Consider the following 19,370-nt stretch of genomic DNA (forward strand, 5'->3'; position numbering starts at 1 on the left):
TGGTGTTTACAAAAGGACAGAAAGGGGATCCCAATCTCTGGGATTCTTGAAAAGTTATGAAGAATTGCAAGGTTGTAGGGTGCCTGTTTTTAAAAGGAGAAAGAGAAGGAGCTGAAGAATGACAGACCAGTGAATTTCAATTATATTTCTGGTAGAAATCAGGAACAAATAATTCAGCTATCTATAAGCAATTAGAATGAACAGCAAAATGAATAAAACCTAATTTGGATTTAACAGTAACAAATCAAGGGGAAGGAGTTTAACCTCTAAAACGGTTACCAGGCCTAGAAAAGGAAAGGTTGTGGTCTCTTCCTGTCACAGCTGAAACTCTCTTACTTGAAAGATTAGTAAATTCTGGCCCATATGATTATTCTAGTTATATAAAGTGTGGTTTTAAGATGTTTTAAGATTACTGTGGGCTTGGTAAAAATAGATGACCTCTACTAAGTATATCGCATTAGTCATTACTCCAGTGGTATGTTAGTTCTGTCAGATGTTTTTGATTTCTTCTGTGATTCAGGTTATGAAAATTGGTAGCATAAAAAATTATTTCTAGCTGCTGTGTTTGCCATTCCTTCAGTTGTTCTGGATGTGCTGTTATCTGAATTGGGAAGCAAATTAAGTATTATCTTCTTTTTAAGCAGCTGCCACCTTCTGATGTTTTCCATGTAACATGGTTTGTTTCTTTATTTTGTTACAGGATTTGGTTATCCGTATCATCTTCATTCTTGGTAATTTAACAGCAAGGAATGACCAGTCCCGGGAGCAATTTTTTAAAGAAAATGACAGTGTTAACACCTTGACATCATTATTCCAAACCTACTATGAACTTGATTTGAATGCACTGACATGGCACCATGATAGAAAAGGAAAAAATCAACCAAAGTATCCTTCAGAAGCAGAAGATGTTCTGATAAAACTGGTCAGAGTGCTGGCCAACCTCTCCATTCACCCTAAAATAGGTGCAGCTCTGGCAGCTGCCCATCCTGTTGTAGGATTACTTGTTACAGTACTAGGTAATAACATTTATGTTGTGTTTGTTATCTTTATTCAGCCTGTAAGGAGAGTTTAAGATTTTCCATTGAAAAAACCCCAAAGTCAATTGGCTGACATTCATACCCTGTTTTATGTAGGAGGCCTGCTTGAGAAGCATTGCTACTTTGGTACTGACTTTTCAGTATCTGGGGAAAGATGTTGTAGAAGTCTTTAATTCAGCGATCAGGTTTGCAGATAGGATCATTAAAGATAAGAAAAAGATAAGAAAACAAATTTTATTTTAAACACATCTCACTGAGCGTTAATATATAAGGAAAGTTTGTTCTTATCAGGTGCTATATAGATGTGTTTGGTGGTGGTTTGTTTTGTTTAAAGGTTTGCACTTTTTGTGACTGTTTTGGATTATGTATTGTTTCTCTTCTCTGAACCCATAACTTTCAGCCTCTTCAAAGAATTTTCTCTTACTTTTTTCCTTCTTTTTCAGTCTTCCAACCTTTTATCACTTTCAGATGGAAGAATGTCTCCCTCCAAATGGAGGATTAGGACTGCACTTCCTTTACCACTTACTGATCCCCTTGTAAATCTAATTACAGACTAGGGCTGGTCTGTTTGGCCCATAACAGAGTTTAACTGTGACAAGATACATGTTAAACAGCTCAGTATATTTTACTGTGTAATGAGAACATTAAATATTATGTTAAGGTAATCAACGTGATTGTACACTGTCTTACCAGTCATGAGGGATGAGACAAGTCAGACTGACAACTGGGTTCTGTCTCATGGGTTGAAATTGTCTTAATGATTTTGTAAGTGCTTTTGACCTTCAGAGCTTCTCTCTGCTACCCTCTCCTCCTCTTGAGCACTCTATCAGTCAGTTTACCACAAAATGTTCTGTCTCCCTATGAACTTACCCCTCTTTTATTTCTTTCACTCTTGGCTTCTGAGGCCAGAGACCTTGGACAAATAAGTCTTTCAGACTTCTATACATGTTAACATTCTGTCCAGAAATCCAAGAGAAAAATCTTTCAAGTATTGTTGAAGGGGTTTTTAACCACTTTTTCTCCATGTCTATCACACAGACCTGTTTCTGCATGTGGACTCTCCTCAGTGCCATCTTAAAACAGCAAAGAGGATGTGTAAAATGTCTTTGCTAACTAAATTTTAAACTATGTTGCCTGAGTCACAATGATTTCTCTAAATTAATAATGGGAAAGAATGGTTTTGAAATGCAATTTTTGATCAGGTGCTCCTGTAGCTTCTGCCATGTTACTGAGCAACAGAAGGTTTGACTGTAGTAGTGGCCATATAAACTATTTGCTTCTGGGATCTAATGCACTGCAAAATTAGACATATGTGTGTGTTTATCTACATATGCATATGTGTTGGGTTTTTTTTACTCTCAGAATACAAATCAGTTGATGCCTGTGAAGAGTTGGTCATCAATGCTGCAACAACAATCAACAATTTGTCCTACTACCAAGTGGAGAATTCTGCAGTTAAAGAGAAGCAGCTATACATTGCTGAAAGTAAGGACTTTTGAATGAGTACTTTTTGTACAGCTTTTAGAAAGCAGAAACATTTTGACACAACATTCAATAATGATTTCCTTTTTTTTTTAACACTATGACTTATATGAAAATAGTTGGGTTGTTCACAATACCCCTTCTTTTCCTCCAAAGGAATTTGCTATATTGTTTTCTGTTCAGCAATTTTTGCTAGATTTGTTCAAAATCCATATACCTGAGCCAAAATGATCATGTTACTTTTTCCTTCTAATCACAGTATGGCAAGAGGGTTTTTTCCTCTTATTACTTTCTATACCTGTAAAATCAGATTTCTGTCTGGTTTTGGCTTGTTAATCCATTGGCAATATTGTATTGAGTGATGGTCTCCCCTCTGGCATGGTGGACAACAATCAGTTATGTGTAGGAACTGCACTGACTTCTGGGACTATTTTGTTAATGTTGTGCAAAAGATAGAGAGGTTGTCTTGCCCATCTCTCTGTCTCAAGAGACCAAACATTTGGGAGGGACAGAACCTGAACACAACAGGTAGAATGAGGAACAGGAAAAAATATCCTGGCTGTCAGCCCAGTGCCTGGGCTGGTAGACATCATATTCTCTGTAGGTAACAACTCTGCTCTTCTGTCATGACTCATTTTATCACCTATAAGCCAGCTGCCTCTTGTCGCTGGTTGAAAACAAATTACTTCTGTCCTGTTTGTTGGCATGTGGAGCCAGTCCCATCACCTTCCTGAACTGAGGAAAGAGGAAACCTTTTGATACAAGACCAGCAGGCTTTCTGCTCCTGCAGGCATTTTGAGAATACTTGCTGTTTGATGTGAGTGGTGGACAAAATCCCTTTAGATGTCTTTTTAAGACAAGTTCAAGGTGTATTCAGTATTAGTATTGCGACATCCAGAGGCAGAAGTAATGAGGAAAAAGCCAACCTCCCTTCTATATTTTTTTCTCTCTTCTATCATATTAATGGCTAAATGTTGACTTATTTGAGTCTCTGTGTGATGGACTGATTTTAGTGTTTTGCTTTGTGATGGACTGATTTTAGTGTTTTGCTTTGTACTCACAGAAGACTGATAAATGTAACTTCTGTAACATCACTCCTCTGCCGTGCACCGAAATCTTCCATGATTGTAGCTCTTCCTAGGAAGTGCTGAAGGTCTCATTCCTACTGCTGAAGCACACACTGATCATGTGTGAAACTGCTAGGCAGAAAAGCAGCAAGGAAGTGAATGCATCAGATTGGCACAATATTAAGTAGCTGTTGAGAGAAAATGTGTTTGCTTTATAGCAGCACTGAGAGAAAACAGAGCTAATGTCAGAAAATAATTTGAGCTTTAGGAGATATCCCACCATAAGACTATCTGTTTATCAGTTCTCTTGTATATTACAACATTTTTAAAATTATGTCTTCCTGGATTTTCATATGAGCCCACTCAAAACTGCGTAGCAAAACTGACTCCCCTTATTACAACTGTGCTTAGACTGTCTCCATAACTCCTCGTTTGTTCCTTTGCATTTAGTTCCATTTTGGAGCTCTTTGTTTTATCTTTGAAGCCAAACAGAACAATTTTGTTCTTGTTCTACCATCAGCTCACCTACTTTGCTGCCACCAGACAGACAACTGCTCCCATTTATTACCTTTATTGCTGTTGCTGTTTGCATTCTGGTATTCATTGATAAAAAAGAGTCATGTATTTGTGATTTACAATTTTTATTTAATTTCTCTGCAAACCAACAGTGCTTTTAAAGCTGTTAATGAGTGACAATATGGATGCAGTTGTGGAGGCTGTCAGAGTCTTTGGCAATCTTTCCCAGCATCATGAGATCCGTGACTTCATCATGCAGAAAAAGAGTGAGTTACTTTTGTGTTTGTAGGAGTTCTATTTTTAAATGTCCACGGTTCTAAAAAGAAAGGGCTGTTAATAAGCTGTCTCTGTTAAAGGGTAGAATCAATCTTCCCTGATGTTTTGCAAATTAGGCAAACATTAGAATCCAATAATAGTCATTATAAATGCCATTTTATTTCAGTTTCATTAAAATGGAAATCTTGGAGTAGGAAAAATATGCCATGGTACTTTCACAAAGGTAAATATTACAAAAACTCTGTTTTTCCTGAAGTTTCAAATTTGAAATTTCCCTTTACTCAAATAGCTTTTCAGATCCTGCAGGTTAGTAGTGATATGATGCAAAATTAAAATCCAATTAAAATTTCATTTAGGTTTATAATCTCAGATTTATTTTCCCATATTTGACAGCTTGTTAGCACTTCGTAACATGTGGCTAGGATTTGGCTGCCTCAGCAAAGACCTCCTATTTGCCTCAGGGTGAAGTAGGATGCAAGTCTTCTCAAGTCCTTTTGCTTTGGGTATCTAAAGAGCTTGGGGGAAAATGGCAACTCCTTGCTATCCACAGAAGGTGTGTCATCAGCTTAAACACCAGTTCATTGTAAATTTTTTTTTTCTGCCTCTTGGTGCTGAAAGTGAGGTGATCACGTCACAGTATGCAACTCTTTATTCCAGGGTGGCGCATCACCATATATGAAGGGAGAGGTGACCCTCAGTAGCTGGTTCCTGGTGAACAGTCTCAGTCAAAGGACCAATTTTCCAGCTGGGAGAGACTGTAGTGTTGGTGTGCCAAGCTCAGGAATTGCTGAGAGGCTTCCTCTCAGAGAGGCCAGCCCAGCTCCCTGGCTGGGGCGGCTGCGCAGCTCTGCAGTCAGTGCCAGCAGGTGCTGTGGGATGCTGCTCCCACTGGAGCCCCGGGCTGGACTTGGTGCAGTCTGGGACAACCCTGCACTCACAGGGGAAAGAACTTTCCCTTCTGAGTGCCAGATGCCAAATCCTTGCAGTTTCTGCTGACTGTGGGATGGAAAGAGGGGGTGATACTTTCAAGAAAAAAGCTTCAATTCAGTTTGATCAACTTAGCCTCTTCCGATGGGATTTCCACATTTCTTTGGTGTATTTTTATTACTAGAATTTCTGGTTTGTTGTTTTGAAGGAACTGGTGTTCAGCGTGATGTTGCTCTGTCATGTGCCTCCTCTACAAATGTCACAGTAATATGCCACAAGAGTGAATTTTTGGATAGGGTATCCTGCATTTGACTGCTTTCTAATAAGTGTGTTGTAATGCCACTTATATGGTAAATCCATCTTCCTGGTAATATTGTTTCTTTTTTACAATCCAGTATACAAGTTTGTGATTGCTTTGCTCGATTCCAAGAACCGAGAGGTCTGTTTTCCTGCCTGTGGAGTTCTGCTCAATCTCACAGTAGATGAGAACAAACGAGCTTTTCTCATGGAAGAAGGAGGAATTGGAAAGTAAGTTCCTGATTGTGCTTGAGAAAAGGTAATTTTGAGCAGTTTGGCCAAAACATTTCAATTGGATTGTTTTTTATTGGGGCCAATAGCTTGTAATAGATGTCAGCATAGTAGATACTTAGTATCTAAAGTTCTTTGGGAACAAGCCTTTCATAAGAGCCAAACCCCACAGAAAAGTCTCCCAAAGACCCTCTGTGATGTACACAGCAGAGGGTACCGTAGAGGAAAGCAGCTCAGGCCTGGCTATGCAGTGGCTGCTTATGCTTGGCTTAACTGGATCCTAGGTGGGCTACAGTGAACAACACGGTCAGTGTGTGTCTGGGGCAAGTGTGAAGGTACTTCAGGAAATGATGAACCACACGGTCCCTTGCAATTTTTGTAACCACTTGGTTCTGTAGGGAAAACTACCTGATGTAATTCCCTGCTTGGCAGGGAACAGCTCCTGAGTCCCCTCTCTCTGGGACTTCAAGTTAAGGGCACTATAACATTGTAAGGGATATTAGACCTTGAAAAAGCACCGTGGATGCAACACTTGTGGCTTTGATGTTCAGATAACAGCGGATCCAGCTTAATTGGAGCAACATAAAAGATCATGTTCCTGTGCTTGTAAAGCAGTTGGTACAGCCCACAGTTATGAAACAATATGCCTCACTTTGAAATGCTTTCCTGTTCATGCATCATATAATTACTTTTTTATACACTGTAAACAATGCATAGGCTTCTCGTCCTTCCTTCCCATGTTCTAGTTAACTTACAATATAAAGCTGGAAAAAGAGAATAAAAAGAAGTTGCTGGCAAATTTAATAATAAATGTGAGAAATTTCTATTATATAGAATATTCTGTAGCCTGTAGAATCATAGAATTTTATATACTGTGTCTGAAAATTTGTGAGGGAAGGAACAAAAAACAGTAACAGCATGGAATGAATGTAGAGAATTTGGAAGTGATTGTTAAGGAGAACATCCTGACAGTGCCAAACCAGCTCTATGGATTTTTGGAACTGAGGTTATTGTACCAATATACAGTGGCCCAAAGTAAATAGGGAATTAGTCTTCTCAGAAAGTTACATTTTAAAAAATTTAGGGCAAGTTCTTTTGGTTTTTCATTAGATGCCTTCTGTTGTTCCACAATGACTGCCTTCAGAGAGGAGGAAAAAAGCAAACCTCTTTTTGGGTGGTCTTCAAGGACTGATATTCCCAGCCATTCCTGAATACAGTAGTTATCCTTTAGTATTCAAGAGATTATAAATCTCTCTGTTAAGTGGAGAAGTGAGGAAAGCAGGGGTTCCTAAGGTTGAAGAAGAGAACAGCAGTGAAGGATTACTGTTGGAGAGGTCACGAGGAACACCTTAGATAAAACAGGCATTTCTGAGAGGAGTCCCTTGGGAGTTCAGGCTGAGGAAATGAAAGAGTGGATGGGATCGGCAAAATTGTGAGACTTCACTGAATGTGAAAGGTAATTCCTTGATCATGGAAGTAGCAGATTCCTTTGGATTTGTTTTTTGGGTGAGATGATCTGATGTGTAGCGAGATGGATATTCTTACTGAAGCTTTTTCTGCATTCCCACCCCCATTTCCAGATGAATCATTGGTGCCTGATAAAGTTTGGCTTGGTTTGCAATCTCTGCTTTAGTGGTAGTCACAGATTTGGGACAGTCAACATACTGTAATGAAATTTGATGGAATTTTAGTGTCTTTGAAATGGTTACATTTGCAAAGTATATGAGTGCAATTGGTCAGTTGGGTTAGAAAGTTACAGAGATGGGCAGCTGCGGGCAGGCACACACACTTGTAGACAAAAGGCATGTCCAGTTCCTTGGGGAACTACACTTAATGTAAAGGAGGAAGTTACTGAGGAAGAAAGTAGCATCTGAAGTTTATTAACGTAGAATTTTCCTGCAAACTTCATGGAGTTTGCTTACATTTCTAGACTGCCAGATTTTGAAGAGCTCAGGAGTAAATTCCATGGAAAAAACCACTGTTTTTTTTTGGTACCAACAGGTTGATTGACTGCTTGCAAGACTTTGGGCCAGCAGACTGGCAGCTCTCGTGTTTGATCTGCAAAACCCTGTGGAATTACAGCGAGGACATGGAGAGCGCGGCCTCCTGCTTCGGAGGGAACACCGACGCGCTGCTGATGCTGCTCACAGCACTTCTGGGTGAGACTCCGAGCCCTGGGCTCTTTTCCTCAAGCAAAGACACAGAAGGAGCAAAATGAAAGCAGGATTAGTTTGGGTGGGAAGTCTGTCCTGCAGCTTTCAGTGGCTGGCCAGTGTGGGCTGTGCAGCAGCACAGTGGTCCCTGTGCAGCACACACTGGGCCCCTGGGGATGGTGGCATTTCTGGGGTGCAGCTGGCTGACTTTGCTGCCTGGCCGCCTTTCTTGTCTCTCCATGGGCTCCCTGTGGGCAAGGACAACATCCTGACAATTTCTTATCTGCTTCCCAAAGCCAGGAAGGGTGTGCTCATTGCTTCACAAGGCTGAAGGATTCATGTAAGGACCTTTATTTGCTTACCCAGTGGGATCTTTTCATCTGGGCATTTACTTTTGCTTCAAATTTTACATAATTCAGTGGCTGTGTAATAGTCCTGTAGGCAGTATATGTAATTTTCCTCCTTTAGTTTTTGAGCACCGCTTTGCTTATGATTTTATTTTGGGAAGGTCACTTGCAATTATCTTTAAAAGAATCTTTAAAATATAAATCAAATTGAAGGAAACTAACTATGTTTGCTATGGTTTTAATTGGAAATTGATTAAAGATGTATACTTACTGTCAGACCCAGACAGAATGTGAGATCTCACAGTCTCGTTTGTTGTAGACAATCAGAGAAGTGGGTGGGTTTGTGAGGACTTTTTCCAGTTATGGCAGAATTACTGATATTCGCTGCTGTAATAGTTCCTTGCATTACATTCCTTGCTATGATGGACTTTATCTTAAAGTGTGCAATAATTCCATCTATTTATCAGAAAATAGCAGTGTTTCAAGGTTATTGCTGCACTTTTGAACATTCTGCAAGAGATCTGCAAACTTTACAGCCACAATCATGCTTGAATTTTCTGGCACACAGCGAGAGGTATATATCTTAGTTTTAGAAAGTACATGCTTATGTTTTCCTCTGCATTTAACACTTATTGAAGCAATTGATTTGAAGCAATTGCTTATTGAAGCAATTGATTTGACTGCAGAGTCCAGGCTGGATAGTAATTGTCACTCTCATTGAATAGTATAACTTTCATCAACTGGAAGTTTGTGTACAACTGCAGTTGCAGTTACAGTTGTGATTGCAATGCAGCTGTAATGGTAATTAATTAGGAACAGGTTAGAATTAAATCAGAAGGCCAGTCATTCTTCACACTGTAGTAAGAAGAGGAGCTGTAGAAAAAGCACATCTTATTCATTGGATCTGGTTCCTCTGTGTACAGAGAGCCAACAAATCTTAGTAATAGCAGCTGGTTGATATTGTCCTACATCTTCCTCCTCCCATTGTGTCCAGTAACAGCCTTGAACCGTCATTGCTCTGATTCTATCATTCAGGAAGCAGGAGGCAACTGCTGACAGCCAGTGAACTGTACATGAGCGTCAGCACACCCTGAGGAAGCGGAAAAAGTGGAGCATGGCACAGCAGACACCTCACTTCACCTGCTGTGCTTGGCCTCCTCCCCTTTATTTTTCCCCCCCCCCACCTGGCACAGGATGACAAAAGATACAAGGAAGCAAAAGGGAATGGAAGTGACCTGCAAAGATATTGTGCCCAAGAGAAAGGCTGGACAAAGGGCGCTATTTGTTTTTCTTTTTCCCTGCCTGATCCCAGCAGCCTGGGATGCAGTAGCCCTGCTTTCCAATGGCACTTGTCATTCACCTTCTTTCAGCTGCTCTTGACTTTGATGTCACTCTGCTGGCTCAGAGCTTCTGGAAGCTGCTGTTCCCAGGCTCCTGGCAACAGCTTTGCCTTGGCCCAGGCCCTCACGAGCAGCGGTGGAGATGAGCTTCTGTCTTGGGAACATTCTTCTGTTCGGTCATTCACTGAAAAGAAAGTTTCTCCCCCTCTCTCCAGACTTTTTCTGGTGCTGACTTTTACCTCCACTATCAATTCCAGGAGGTTATTTTGGAATCTCAGTCCATGTGAACTCTCACATGACATGACAGAGCTTCCAGGGCTGCCAGCCCCTGTCTTGCCGGTGTTTCAAGGATGGGCAGCCCTTGCAGACTGCAGGAATCTGCACTCCAGTCTCCAGTTTCCCCCACGGTATGCAGGCCCACTGTGTTTGTCTTGTTCCTGGGCTTGCAGCCAGCACATATGCTCTTTGGCCAGGACCCAATATTGCTGGTTTTTGAGGAGAGTCGTGGGAAAATTAAATTATCTGAGGATGCACAGCTTGCATGCGGACACTGATCCTCGCTGATCCACAGCGTTACTCACGTTCTGCTTTGGGAAATTTACTGTTTCAGTTCAACACTTCAGCTTTGAACTGCTTCTGACCCTTGTTCTTGTAGGCTGAAATTCTCGACCTCAGTGGTTCCATAAATATTCAGTCGACTTCTGGGGAGCACAGCTGTCTAATAAAAGGGAGAAGTGCCTCTCACTCTGTGTTTGAATGGAGTTAATTTGGGTAGAAAAAAGCAGGAGTAGGCAAAGCAATTCTCCTTGAAAATAAATCCCATAATCCCTTATTTTCCACTTCAGGGTCTCTGGCTTCTCTGCTGCTGAGATTGATTTTAGGTATGTTGGGTTACTGTGCCATTGACAGGACAAGAGCTAATGGGCACAGGTTGCAGTAAGACAAAATTCCAATGAAGCATTAGGAAAAGAGATTTCCATCGTGGTGGGAGTTAAACACTGGAACAGGCTGCTGCCCTAGAAGGTGTTGAGTACTCAACAGTACACAGACTAGAGCAAACTGATACATGGTGACTCTGCTCCAGAGGGTTTTTCCAACCTAAATTATCCTATGACATCATCAAATATAAATTTGATGTCAGAGGCTGGATTTTATCTCTGCTCACAAGCTTTCTTCCTGCAGAGAAATGACATTTTTCTTGAACTAATGGGTGTTGTTTTCCTCTTTATTTTATTACGGAAAGACTCTAAGTGTCATCTCCTTATGTAGAACCCCTTTTGGAATCTTTCTCACTATCAGCCTCTGTTTAATTTTGGTAGTTGCAGTGTAGTGGCACAGGAGTCACTTGTTTGCAGTTGCTGGTAACTTTGAGCTGGAAATGACACACAGGAATGTCATTTCCTCCTTCATACCTGTCTCAGCTCAGGCCATCTGATCTGCACAGGCACCTTGACATGCTTTTGGGTGGGAGTAAGTACTGTTGGAGCATCTCTTTTCTACATAAAGTTTGATTCAAAATGTGGGTAACTGAAGTTTCTCTTCAGCCCCAAGTTGCCTTTACATGCTGTGACTGTGCAATTAGCTGGCTTACAGAGTTATTTATTTACCACATTGTGAATCTGGTGCTTTTTCATAGTGTAGTGTCATGGGTTGACCCTGGCACAGTGCCAGCGCCCCAATGAAAGGTGGATTCCTAAAATGGTTACCGTGAGATGTGACCCAGGAACAGAACAAAACAGGCTCCAACTTGGGAATGGAGGGAAAAAGAAAAAAAACCAACATTTTATTAATCTACATAGACACAAAAGGGAAAAGGAAAAAACTACACACAACAATCCACAATAGAACATCTTCAAAAACACTTCTCCTCCCCCCACCTCTCCAACAAACAAATCCCCTCTAACACATCAATTCTCAATTCCAATACCCTCCTTCACACACACTCTCCCCAGTTCATCAGGAGAGAGGAGTCTTCCTCTCACACCATGGGCCTCCCCAGGAAAACACTGCAAAGTCCCCAGTGCTTCCACGTCACACACTGCAGCCGCCCGAAGAAAATCTGTAGCGGTGACCATTCTTCCTTCCATGTCCAGCGCTCTCACCACTGTCCATGGATCCAAACTGCTCCTTAGGTCCTTTTAAGAATGCTTTGCCTAGTTCCAAGAAGTGGCCGCCTCTCACCATTTGGGACACCTGTCCCCCCCATATTCACTCCCCTGGGGCCTGGGGCTCTCAGGAACAGAGATCCTTCGCTGGAGGCAGAGGGCTCCACCACACCCTCCCCCTCAGTCTCTGTTCTCTCCGCTTCTCTTCGCGGCCTTGTCACTCCTGGCTTCTAGCCAACCGCCTCCCCCAAGGAGCAGTCTCTGTATTATCAGAAGAACTTGGTTTCGCCCGTGGCTGTGTAAGAGAAAAGTCCAGCCAAAGCCACTCCACTCATCTCCTCCACCTAGGGCACTCTCATCTACAAGCATTTCTTCACCTAGTCAAACTTCTTCTTCTTTCCCATCCTCTTTCTCCTCTCACTCCTCAGCTGGGGAGGATCAGTGTTTTTAAAGCTTCCAAAGGTTCAAAAAGGTTACAAGCTCGGCCTGGTCTGCTGGCAGCTGGGCACCTGCCGCCCCCCCCCACTTTCTCCTCCTGGCTGTGCTCCCAGCACAAGATAACAAATTTCCAGCCTGCACAGTCTCTGTCATTCTCTCTCCCGGGGGGGGCTGCCCAAACCATCCCAGGACTCCTCCACCCCTGCACCTTGCCGGGGCTCCGGCCTTCCTTCCCAGGCCGCATGGCCTCCCCTCCCCCGCCCAGACGCAGCTGGGCAGGGGAGAGGTCAGAGCAACTCACCGGCCGGACTCCAAAGAGGAAGGTCTTCTCTAAATCCTCTGCTTTTTAACCCACTGAGTGTGTTCTCGGAGGCGTACCCAAATCCTCAGTGGCCACACCAAATGCCAATTTCACATCTGGCCACTGATTGGTTTGACCATAATTTTCCAAAAAAAAAACTCTCTTCCGGGTCAAACCATGACATGTAGGCCAAGGGTTAAGTATTGCCCATTTGGAGCAGGATTCTACCTTCATTTGAGGTTCATTTATGGTCTAAGTCCTGTCAAATATCCTTCTGTTAAATTGTGTGAAAACATTCAGCATTATCAGTTGTGTTTGTGCATTCATGATTCAGGAGAATGCTTCTGGTTGCAGACTGATTTGTATTTTCTCTAAGAGTTTGTCTCTTTGCCACATTCAATGCTAAGCAAAATGGAGGGGGGAAAATGACTGATGACTTCCTTTCATTCCTAACATTGTCTTTAATAAAGACTGTCCTGTTGTTTTATTTTTGAAATTTGTGAGGAAGGGAGGGCATCAGTAAATACAGTAACTAGTGTGGTTCAAGTTCCTTCAGTGTGAGAGTAGATAGAGTTTGAAAGAGTCTCCAGATGAGCAGAGCAATTTGGGACAGGAAAAACATAGTTGTAGTTAGATGAATGGATTGCTTACCTCAGCAAAATTGCTGTAGGCAATATTAAATAAACCCTGGGTATTTTCTGGGCTGACAGTCACAGTAAATGATCAATCTCAGAGACAGTTTTTGTCTCAGAGACGCCTGTGAGGTGTGAGAATAAAAGAACTTGGAGTACCATTTTCATTGTTCTACTGACCTTACCATCCTTTATTTTCAATTAAATCTAAGACCCTCAGAGAGGGATGCTTAACTTATCTCAAGTGAGGTTGTTTTTAAGCCATCAGCATACACAGCTGGTAAGCTGTATGTGTCACAAAATACGTAGTTGAGTATATTTTTATTTGGAACTGATGACAGTATTTCCTTGATTACAGATGGAGAGGTAGAGTTGGAGAGCAGCCTTGACAAAGATATAAAGGACTGCCAAAGAGTATATTGGGAAAGAGAGTTCAAACCCGTGGCAGAAAAACTTCTTGACAGAATTCAAAGCCATCACTCTTCCAGATGAGTCTATCACTCCATTTTAATCACTCGGGGAGTTTTTATCAGGTAAACTGTCTATTTCTAATATACCTGTACATTGCCAGTGGTAAGCTTGTTGGAGAGCATGACTACTCTAAAAGCTTGGCATTTATGTACTGGATGCTATCTTCTGAAGAGCGAGTATGAAATCTTTGCATGTGTAATTACTTTTTACAATATACCTGAGCTGATGAAGCAGATGTTCAGTGTGACTTGTCTAGTAATTGCATTGTTTCTTCACTGGAAAAATATTTGCTGAACTTCTAATTTTTAAAAGGTAAGTTATGAGTGAGTACTTGGACCTCTGTGGTACCAAAAATGCTGTGCAAACGAATGTTATGTGAAGGAGCCACATCTCACCTACAGACTTTGACACACTTTTACCTTAAGGAACTTCTGTGACAGAGTAACCCTGTGCTGTTGGGGCATTGTCCTGTGTTCCTTCATGAGCTTCACTCTTCAAATTGAACGCTCTAGGTGGTCAGGGAAAGCCACCATCTTTTCCTTCTGACACTGGGGGCTAGGGTCTAGGGTATCCCAGCTAACCCAGCTGCTGCCTTTGTGCTGGTGGGATGTAGGCCCAGCTGTGCTGGTCTTTCTTGAGTTGGGACTTCCCATCTTTAGGCAAAACACCCATATCCCCGATGTCAGAGAAGATTTTACCTTCTTTCAGCTGGTCCCACACTCCCAGGAGCCGCCTGTGTACCTTGACTTCTCAAATTTCTTGGCCAGCTGTCTCCCCTGAACCTGTGTCTCCATCTGTGGGGCCATAACAGGCCTCTTTCTCCCTGTTCCCCCTGACTGCTGCTGGCTTGTTTATTGCTCAGTTTTCATCCTTCCAGTGTGTAAAAGTCCGAGCTTGTAGCCCATGGATTAGCACAGCAGCGCCTCGCCGGCCTCGAGCGTTAAAAGCCCAGTTGGCCACAGGGAGCTTTACAGCCCTGACCCATTCCTCTCTCTCCTGACCTCAGATTACTGAGAATAAACAGCTGTGCAGGGCTGCTGCTCCTGCAGGTCAGCAGCATCACGCTGGGCAGGAGCAGCTCCAGCCTGGCAGTCCTGGGAGGGGCTGGAGGAATTTGTTGGGAGGCAGCGATTCATAGCTCCCTCAGTGGCACTTTCTCTCTACCTTTGGTAGTGCCCAGACCTCTGCTTCCAGGCGAGGAGAGAGAGGCTGGGAAGTAGCACCATGGTAGAAGGGTAGTGAGACTTCTTTCCTAGTTTAGATCCCTGCTTTTACAGGGCAGGGAAAGGGAGATTTCGTGGTCCAGGTTTTGGGAGTGGTGAGGAGGAAGCTTCAGTGAAAGTGATAACATTTGCTCCATTCTTTGTGTCTCAGCAGTTCAGGTGTTACTTGTGCCCAGCAAGGCTCAGCCCTGCTCTGGGAGCTTGTGTGGTGGCACCCTCTGTCACGGAGGCTGATCCACAGGAGAGAAGCGCTCGGCATTCAGTGTGGTTTGGCTCCAACAACAGCTCTGCTCAGCTCAAAAATATCTCAATTATCATCCCTTCTTTTGCCATTTTAATTTTAGCTGAAGTTGAAGGGAAGATAAATGGTTTCAATGTCCCATTTGTTTCTGGGAGAAAAGAATCTATTTGCTTTGAGAGTGTATTAAAGAAAGGATGATGGGTAAGTAGTCCCCGTGGGGAAGAAGCTGGAGGCATTTGTTCCTGGCATTTGTGTCACAGCAAGGCAGGCAAACATCCGGCTGTGCAGGGCAGGGTGGGGACACTGGAAAAGGCCCCTGTGGCTAAGCCCTGTTAGGAGGACTAATCAGGATTGACAAGGCCTGAATCTCTGTCAGAAGGCAGCTGATACTGATGGCTGGCTCAAGTCAAGGTGGTGCTTGGGCAATTAAGATTTTTTCAAACACAACACTAATTATGTCAGTTACTACTAATAAAACTGTAACCAGGAGTCTGAAGCACTGTGTCTACAGCGGGGCAGAGCTGGGGATCCTGGGGCAGCCACCATGTGTGAGCTCTGGCCTTTGTACAGGAAGAGGCACATTCAGAAGAGCTGGATTGAGAAGAGAGGGTGGCACAGGACTCTTGAGCACCCCTCCAGTTGAGCTATACCAGCCTCTGTCTTTCTCTGAGGAAAAACCTGTGAGTAGTAAGAAGCAGCCCCAGAATGCTGGATTTCAGGTTTGTTCCTGTGGCATTGTTTACCACTTGGGTATCTCTGCCACAGACCTCAGTGCAGCAGCTCTCTGGTGTCCAGGAGCCCATTCCTGTTCTCCCTTGGGGAGAGCTGCCAGCATCACAGCTGAGGTACAGGAGAGGCTGCTGCTCTTCACAGTACTGGGCAGGGAGCTGGGATTGCCTGCAGGTTGTGGCTTCTGCTCTGATGGCAGCTGTGACCAGATGAAGCCACTCACACACGGATCCCCTGCAGTGTTTATCGCTTGGAAAGTGAGAGGGCACTTGGATGTGGCTGGAGGCATAGGATGGAAACGGCCAGTTTAGTTTTCTTGGAGAAATTCATGTCTACCTTTGACCTCAGAAAGCACCTGGAGACTCAAGCACTACAGGAACTGTTCACAGATTGGAAAGGCACAGCTCAGCTGTACAATGCCCTTAAGACAGGAAAGTTTTGCTCTGTTTTTGGAACATTAAAAATCCTGTATTTTCAGTTAAGAGGAAGCACCAGATGCTTCCTGTTAGTTACATTTTTTGACAGTTTATTAATCTTTCTCCCCTAGATCTTTTTAGATATTTTAGCTTCTTGGACTGTAAACTTAAAACTGTTCTCAGAAGGTTCTGTAGAAAAAGAAACCAGTCTAAGCTGAGACCCAGGCCAGAAGACAGAAATTAAACTGCTTATGGGCTTGGGAAAATCCATTTCACAGAATCACAGAAAAATCATAGAATCAGCTGAGTTTGAAAGGACCCATCAGCATAATCGAGTTCCACTCCTGGCCGTGCACCAGACACCCCAAGAATCACACCTTGTGCCTGAGAGCTTTGTCCAAATGGGTGAAAATATCAGCAGTACAGAAGAAGTGTTCCCACTACAGTTAGTGAAGCTCTAGCTCTGTTAGCTCTGTTTTTAAACTTTTCCTCCCACCATTTTAGACTCAGTTAAAAAATTCACAGCTCACGATTCTGTTTGCTCAGTTACTGTTTCAAACATTTTAAATGGTCTTACAACCAGTAAGAACAGAAACTTAAAGTTAAGCCACACAGAAACACCAAGAGAAAAAGTTGTTACCTTTATTTCAAAAATACCAGTAATACTGACAAATTTAAAAAGCAATTCACACTCATACAAAAGTATTCATGTGTTCTCCAAAACCACTGTATATTAAACGTCAGCATTTTAATCACGTTTTGATTTACTAAAAATAGATGTTTTTTAGCCTAGTTATTTAAGCAACTGCAAAAATCATTAAGACCAGCGTTGGGCATGTAATACAGTAGGACTGTTTGGCAGTCTAGAACAACATTCCCACACCTTTTCCTAGCTCCTTTTTGGTTCATCCATGAAAAGGAGGACAAGAAGCTACTCGACACTTTGTGTAGGTAGATCTCCAAGAAGCTCTGAGGACTCCAGTCCCCTTCTTTCCATAGGAAGACCATTGCACTTTGGAGCTCATGAAATAATGCTGAACTAACACCCTTTTTTTAAGGCTAAACTAGTTGAGAAAATTGACTGCTATCTTTCAAATTATCAGTGTGGACAGAAGAGGTTTAGTTCTGATTAAAGGGAATCTAAATAACAAGGCTTTTTTGAAACCACACACAATAAAGGCTCAGACAATAGCAGTGCTCACTTTCACTTCTAGCTCAACTGGAACAGCCTGGGTCTGTTCACTCCACCTGCACAAATAGCAGCATCAAGATTTTCTAGAATTATTCTCGTAGGGAAAGCAAATGTCATCAAGTCCCAGTTCTTTTTGCACTCCGACTCCCGCAGTATTTGCCGTAACACAAGATCTATGTATCTATGGTTTGCTATATTGCCACAAGTTCAGAGAATGTCCCGGGCTGTCTAAAGCCAAAATACCGTGAGCAGGCAGCACTTCTGCACAACCCTGTCTGTCAACTGCCAAGCGTTCGCTGCCCAGCGGCAGCAATGATATTCCAAACATGGAAATAGCTGAAACTAAAGGAGTTATGGCACAATGGGCATCTTAACTTATAGCTACTGTTGGTCCTGAGGCTTCGTATCTTCCTCTGCCATACTGCAGCTGCAGAACATTCCAACGTCGACAGGCAGCCAGAGACATCAGGTCATATAGCGAGTAATAGCTCTCAGAGCGTAAAGTAGTTCGGCTTGCATCCGAGCTTCTACCAGAAGCAAATTTACATGGACCTTCAGAGAGAGAAGAAGTTCCGCTTTAGCACCGTGCTCGCTGCCACGCGCTGCAGCCACAGGAAGCCTGGGGGCTGTGGGCACTGTGCTGGGGCAGCAGCAGCAGGGGAGCACTGCCCGTGCCACCAGCCAGACCTCGCTGTGGAGCTCACGGAGGGGGGCAGAGGAACCAATGTCACACCCTGTGGCACTGTGGCACAGCGTGGCACTGGCCCACGGGCACACTGACATAGGGCCAGGGCCATAGGAAGAGGAAATCATCCTTTAACAGACCAGCTGGTTTAGCTGGAAAAAACAGCAAGCTTTCAAGCACACAATCCCTTCTCTGGCAGCACAATATGCACAGCTTGTTCAATTTCAGTGAGGCTAAGGATGAAAGGCAGAAGGGCAGTGAGTACCTGTGGAGCAGAGGAGGGTGCTAGCAAAGGCAGAGGTGATAAGGACATTTGTCCCTGGGGACTGAGAGAGAAACACACAGGCAGCTTCCACCTGAACACAACAGAGTGGTTGGCCAAGGCACCAGAAAAACTTTCAAGTGCCATAAACCCTCTGTCGCTCCTGAGACACTGACTGAGGTGTTCAGTAGCTACTGGAGCTAAGAATTTTAGTTCCCCACATCATCTCCTCCATGCCTTTACTGCATTTCTTTGAGGATGAAATCAGAAACTTGTGGGGGGAAGGGTGTGAAAGTATTTTTTCACTGACAGCAGGTTGCTGTGAGTTTGCTCTGGCATGTAAGGGTTGTGTGTGGTTTCATTTGCATGATCTCTGTGAGAATGCATGGTTATTGCGTTCAGTGACACATATGTGAATGAGCCTTGGCTTTTGATGGCTAGGGAGATGCAAAGTTTTGGGCTTTAAAGAAGGATTTGTGTACTTGGAAAGCTCACCTATCACAGTCAGTCTAACCAAAACATAGGCAGTGTTTTACTTGAACAATCTTAAATCATTGTAGTCACAGGACCCTTCTTTAAGGGGTTTATCAAGAACTAGAGCCTTTAATGATATGAGCATTAATAATTTCTGCATCTTTATGTTTCAGCATTGACTTTAAGTGAGGCCAAGAAATACATTTCCAAAGAAAAACCGAAGGACAAAAACTTAATGGATTCAATATCTGGGAGTTAACAGCAGGAAATGTGACTGGGAGGTGTAATTCAGGCTGTAACCCTGCAGCAGAGCTTTTAGGCTTTGATAAAAAAGCTGTTTTGGGGCTATCCATGCCGGAAGGACCAGGGGACTGGAAAGACCCTGGACCAGCCAGAGAGCTGTTTCAGGTCTGCTCCCAAGGGATGGATGGATTGTGCACTACTTTCCTGCCTCTCTGGGATACAGGCAGGACTGACTGCAGTTGAGGTGAAGCTGTACCATTCCCATGTCTAACCCCCTGTACTGCT

General features: G+C 43.2%; 2 protein-coding genes across 4 annotated transcripts in view; one reads left to right on the plus strand and one right to left on the minus strand.

The window, feature by feature from the left end:
• The window catches only part of ARMC2 (armadillo repeat containing 2), a 70,477-nt gene that overhangs the window by 49,124 nt on the left and 1,983 nt on the right, over positions 1-19,370 (plus strand). The window contains exons 14-19 of the mRNA XM_084203130.1: positions 701-1,016; positions 2,400-2,522; positions 4,255-4,368; positions 5,701-5,833; positions 7,835-7,992; positions 13,508-13,682. Coding sequence (XP_084059256.1) covers positions 701-1,016; positions 2,400-2,522; positions 4,255-4,368; positions 5,701-5,833; positions 7,835-7,992; positions 13,508-13,641 — 978 coding nt within the window. The 3' untranslated portion in view covers positions 13,642-13,682. The remainder of the gene's footprint in view (positions 1-700; positions 1,017-2,399; positions 2,523-4,254; positions 4,369-5,700; positions 5,834-7,834; positions 7,993-13,507; positions 13,683-19,370) is intronic.
• The window catches only part of SESN1 (sestrin 1), a 77,944-nt gene continuing 75,431 nt past the window's right edge, over positions 16,858-19,370 (minus strand). For all 3 annotated transcript variants that reach the window (XM_084203131.1, XM_084203132.1, XM_084203133.1), the window contains one exon: positions 16,858-17,973. In XM_084203131.1, the coding sequence (XP_084059257.1) occupies positions 17,887-17,973 (87 nt within the window). In that variant the 3' untranslated portion in view covers positions 16,858-17,886. The remainder of the gene's footprint in view (positions 17,974-19,370) is intronic.

The sequence above is a fragment of the Fringilla coelebs genome (assembly GCF_963513975.1).
Source record: "Fringilla coelebs genome assembly, chromosome: 3".
NCBI classification, from domain to species: domain Eukaryota; kingdom Metazoa; phylum Chordata; class Aves; order Passeriformes; family Fringillidae; genus Fringilla; species Fringilla coelebs.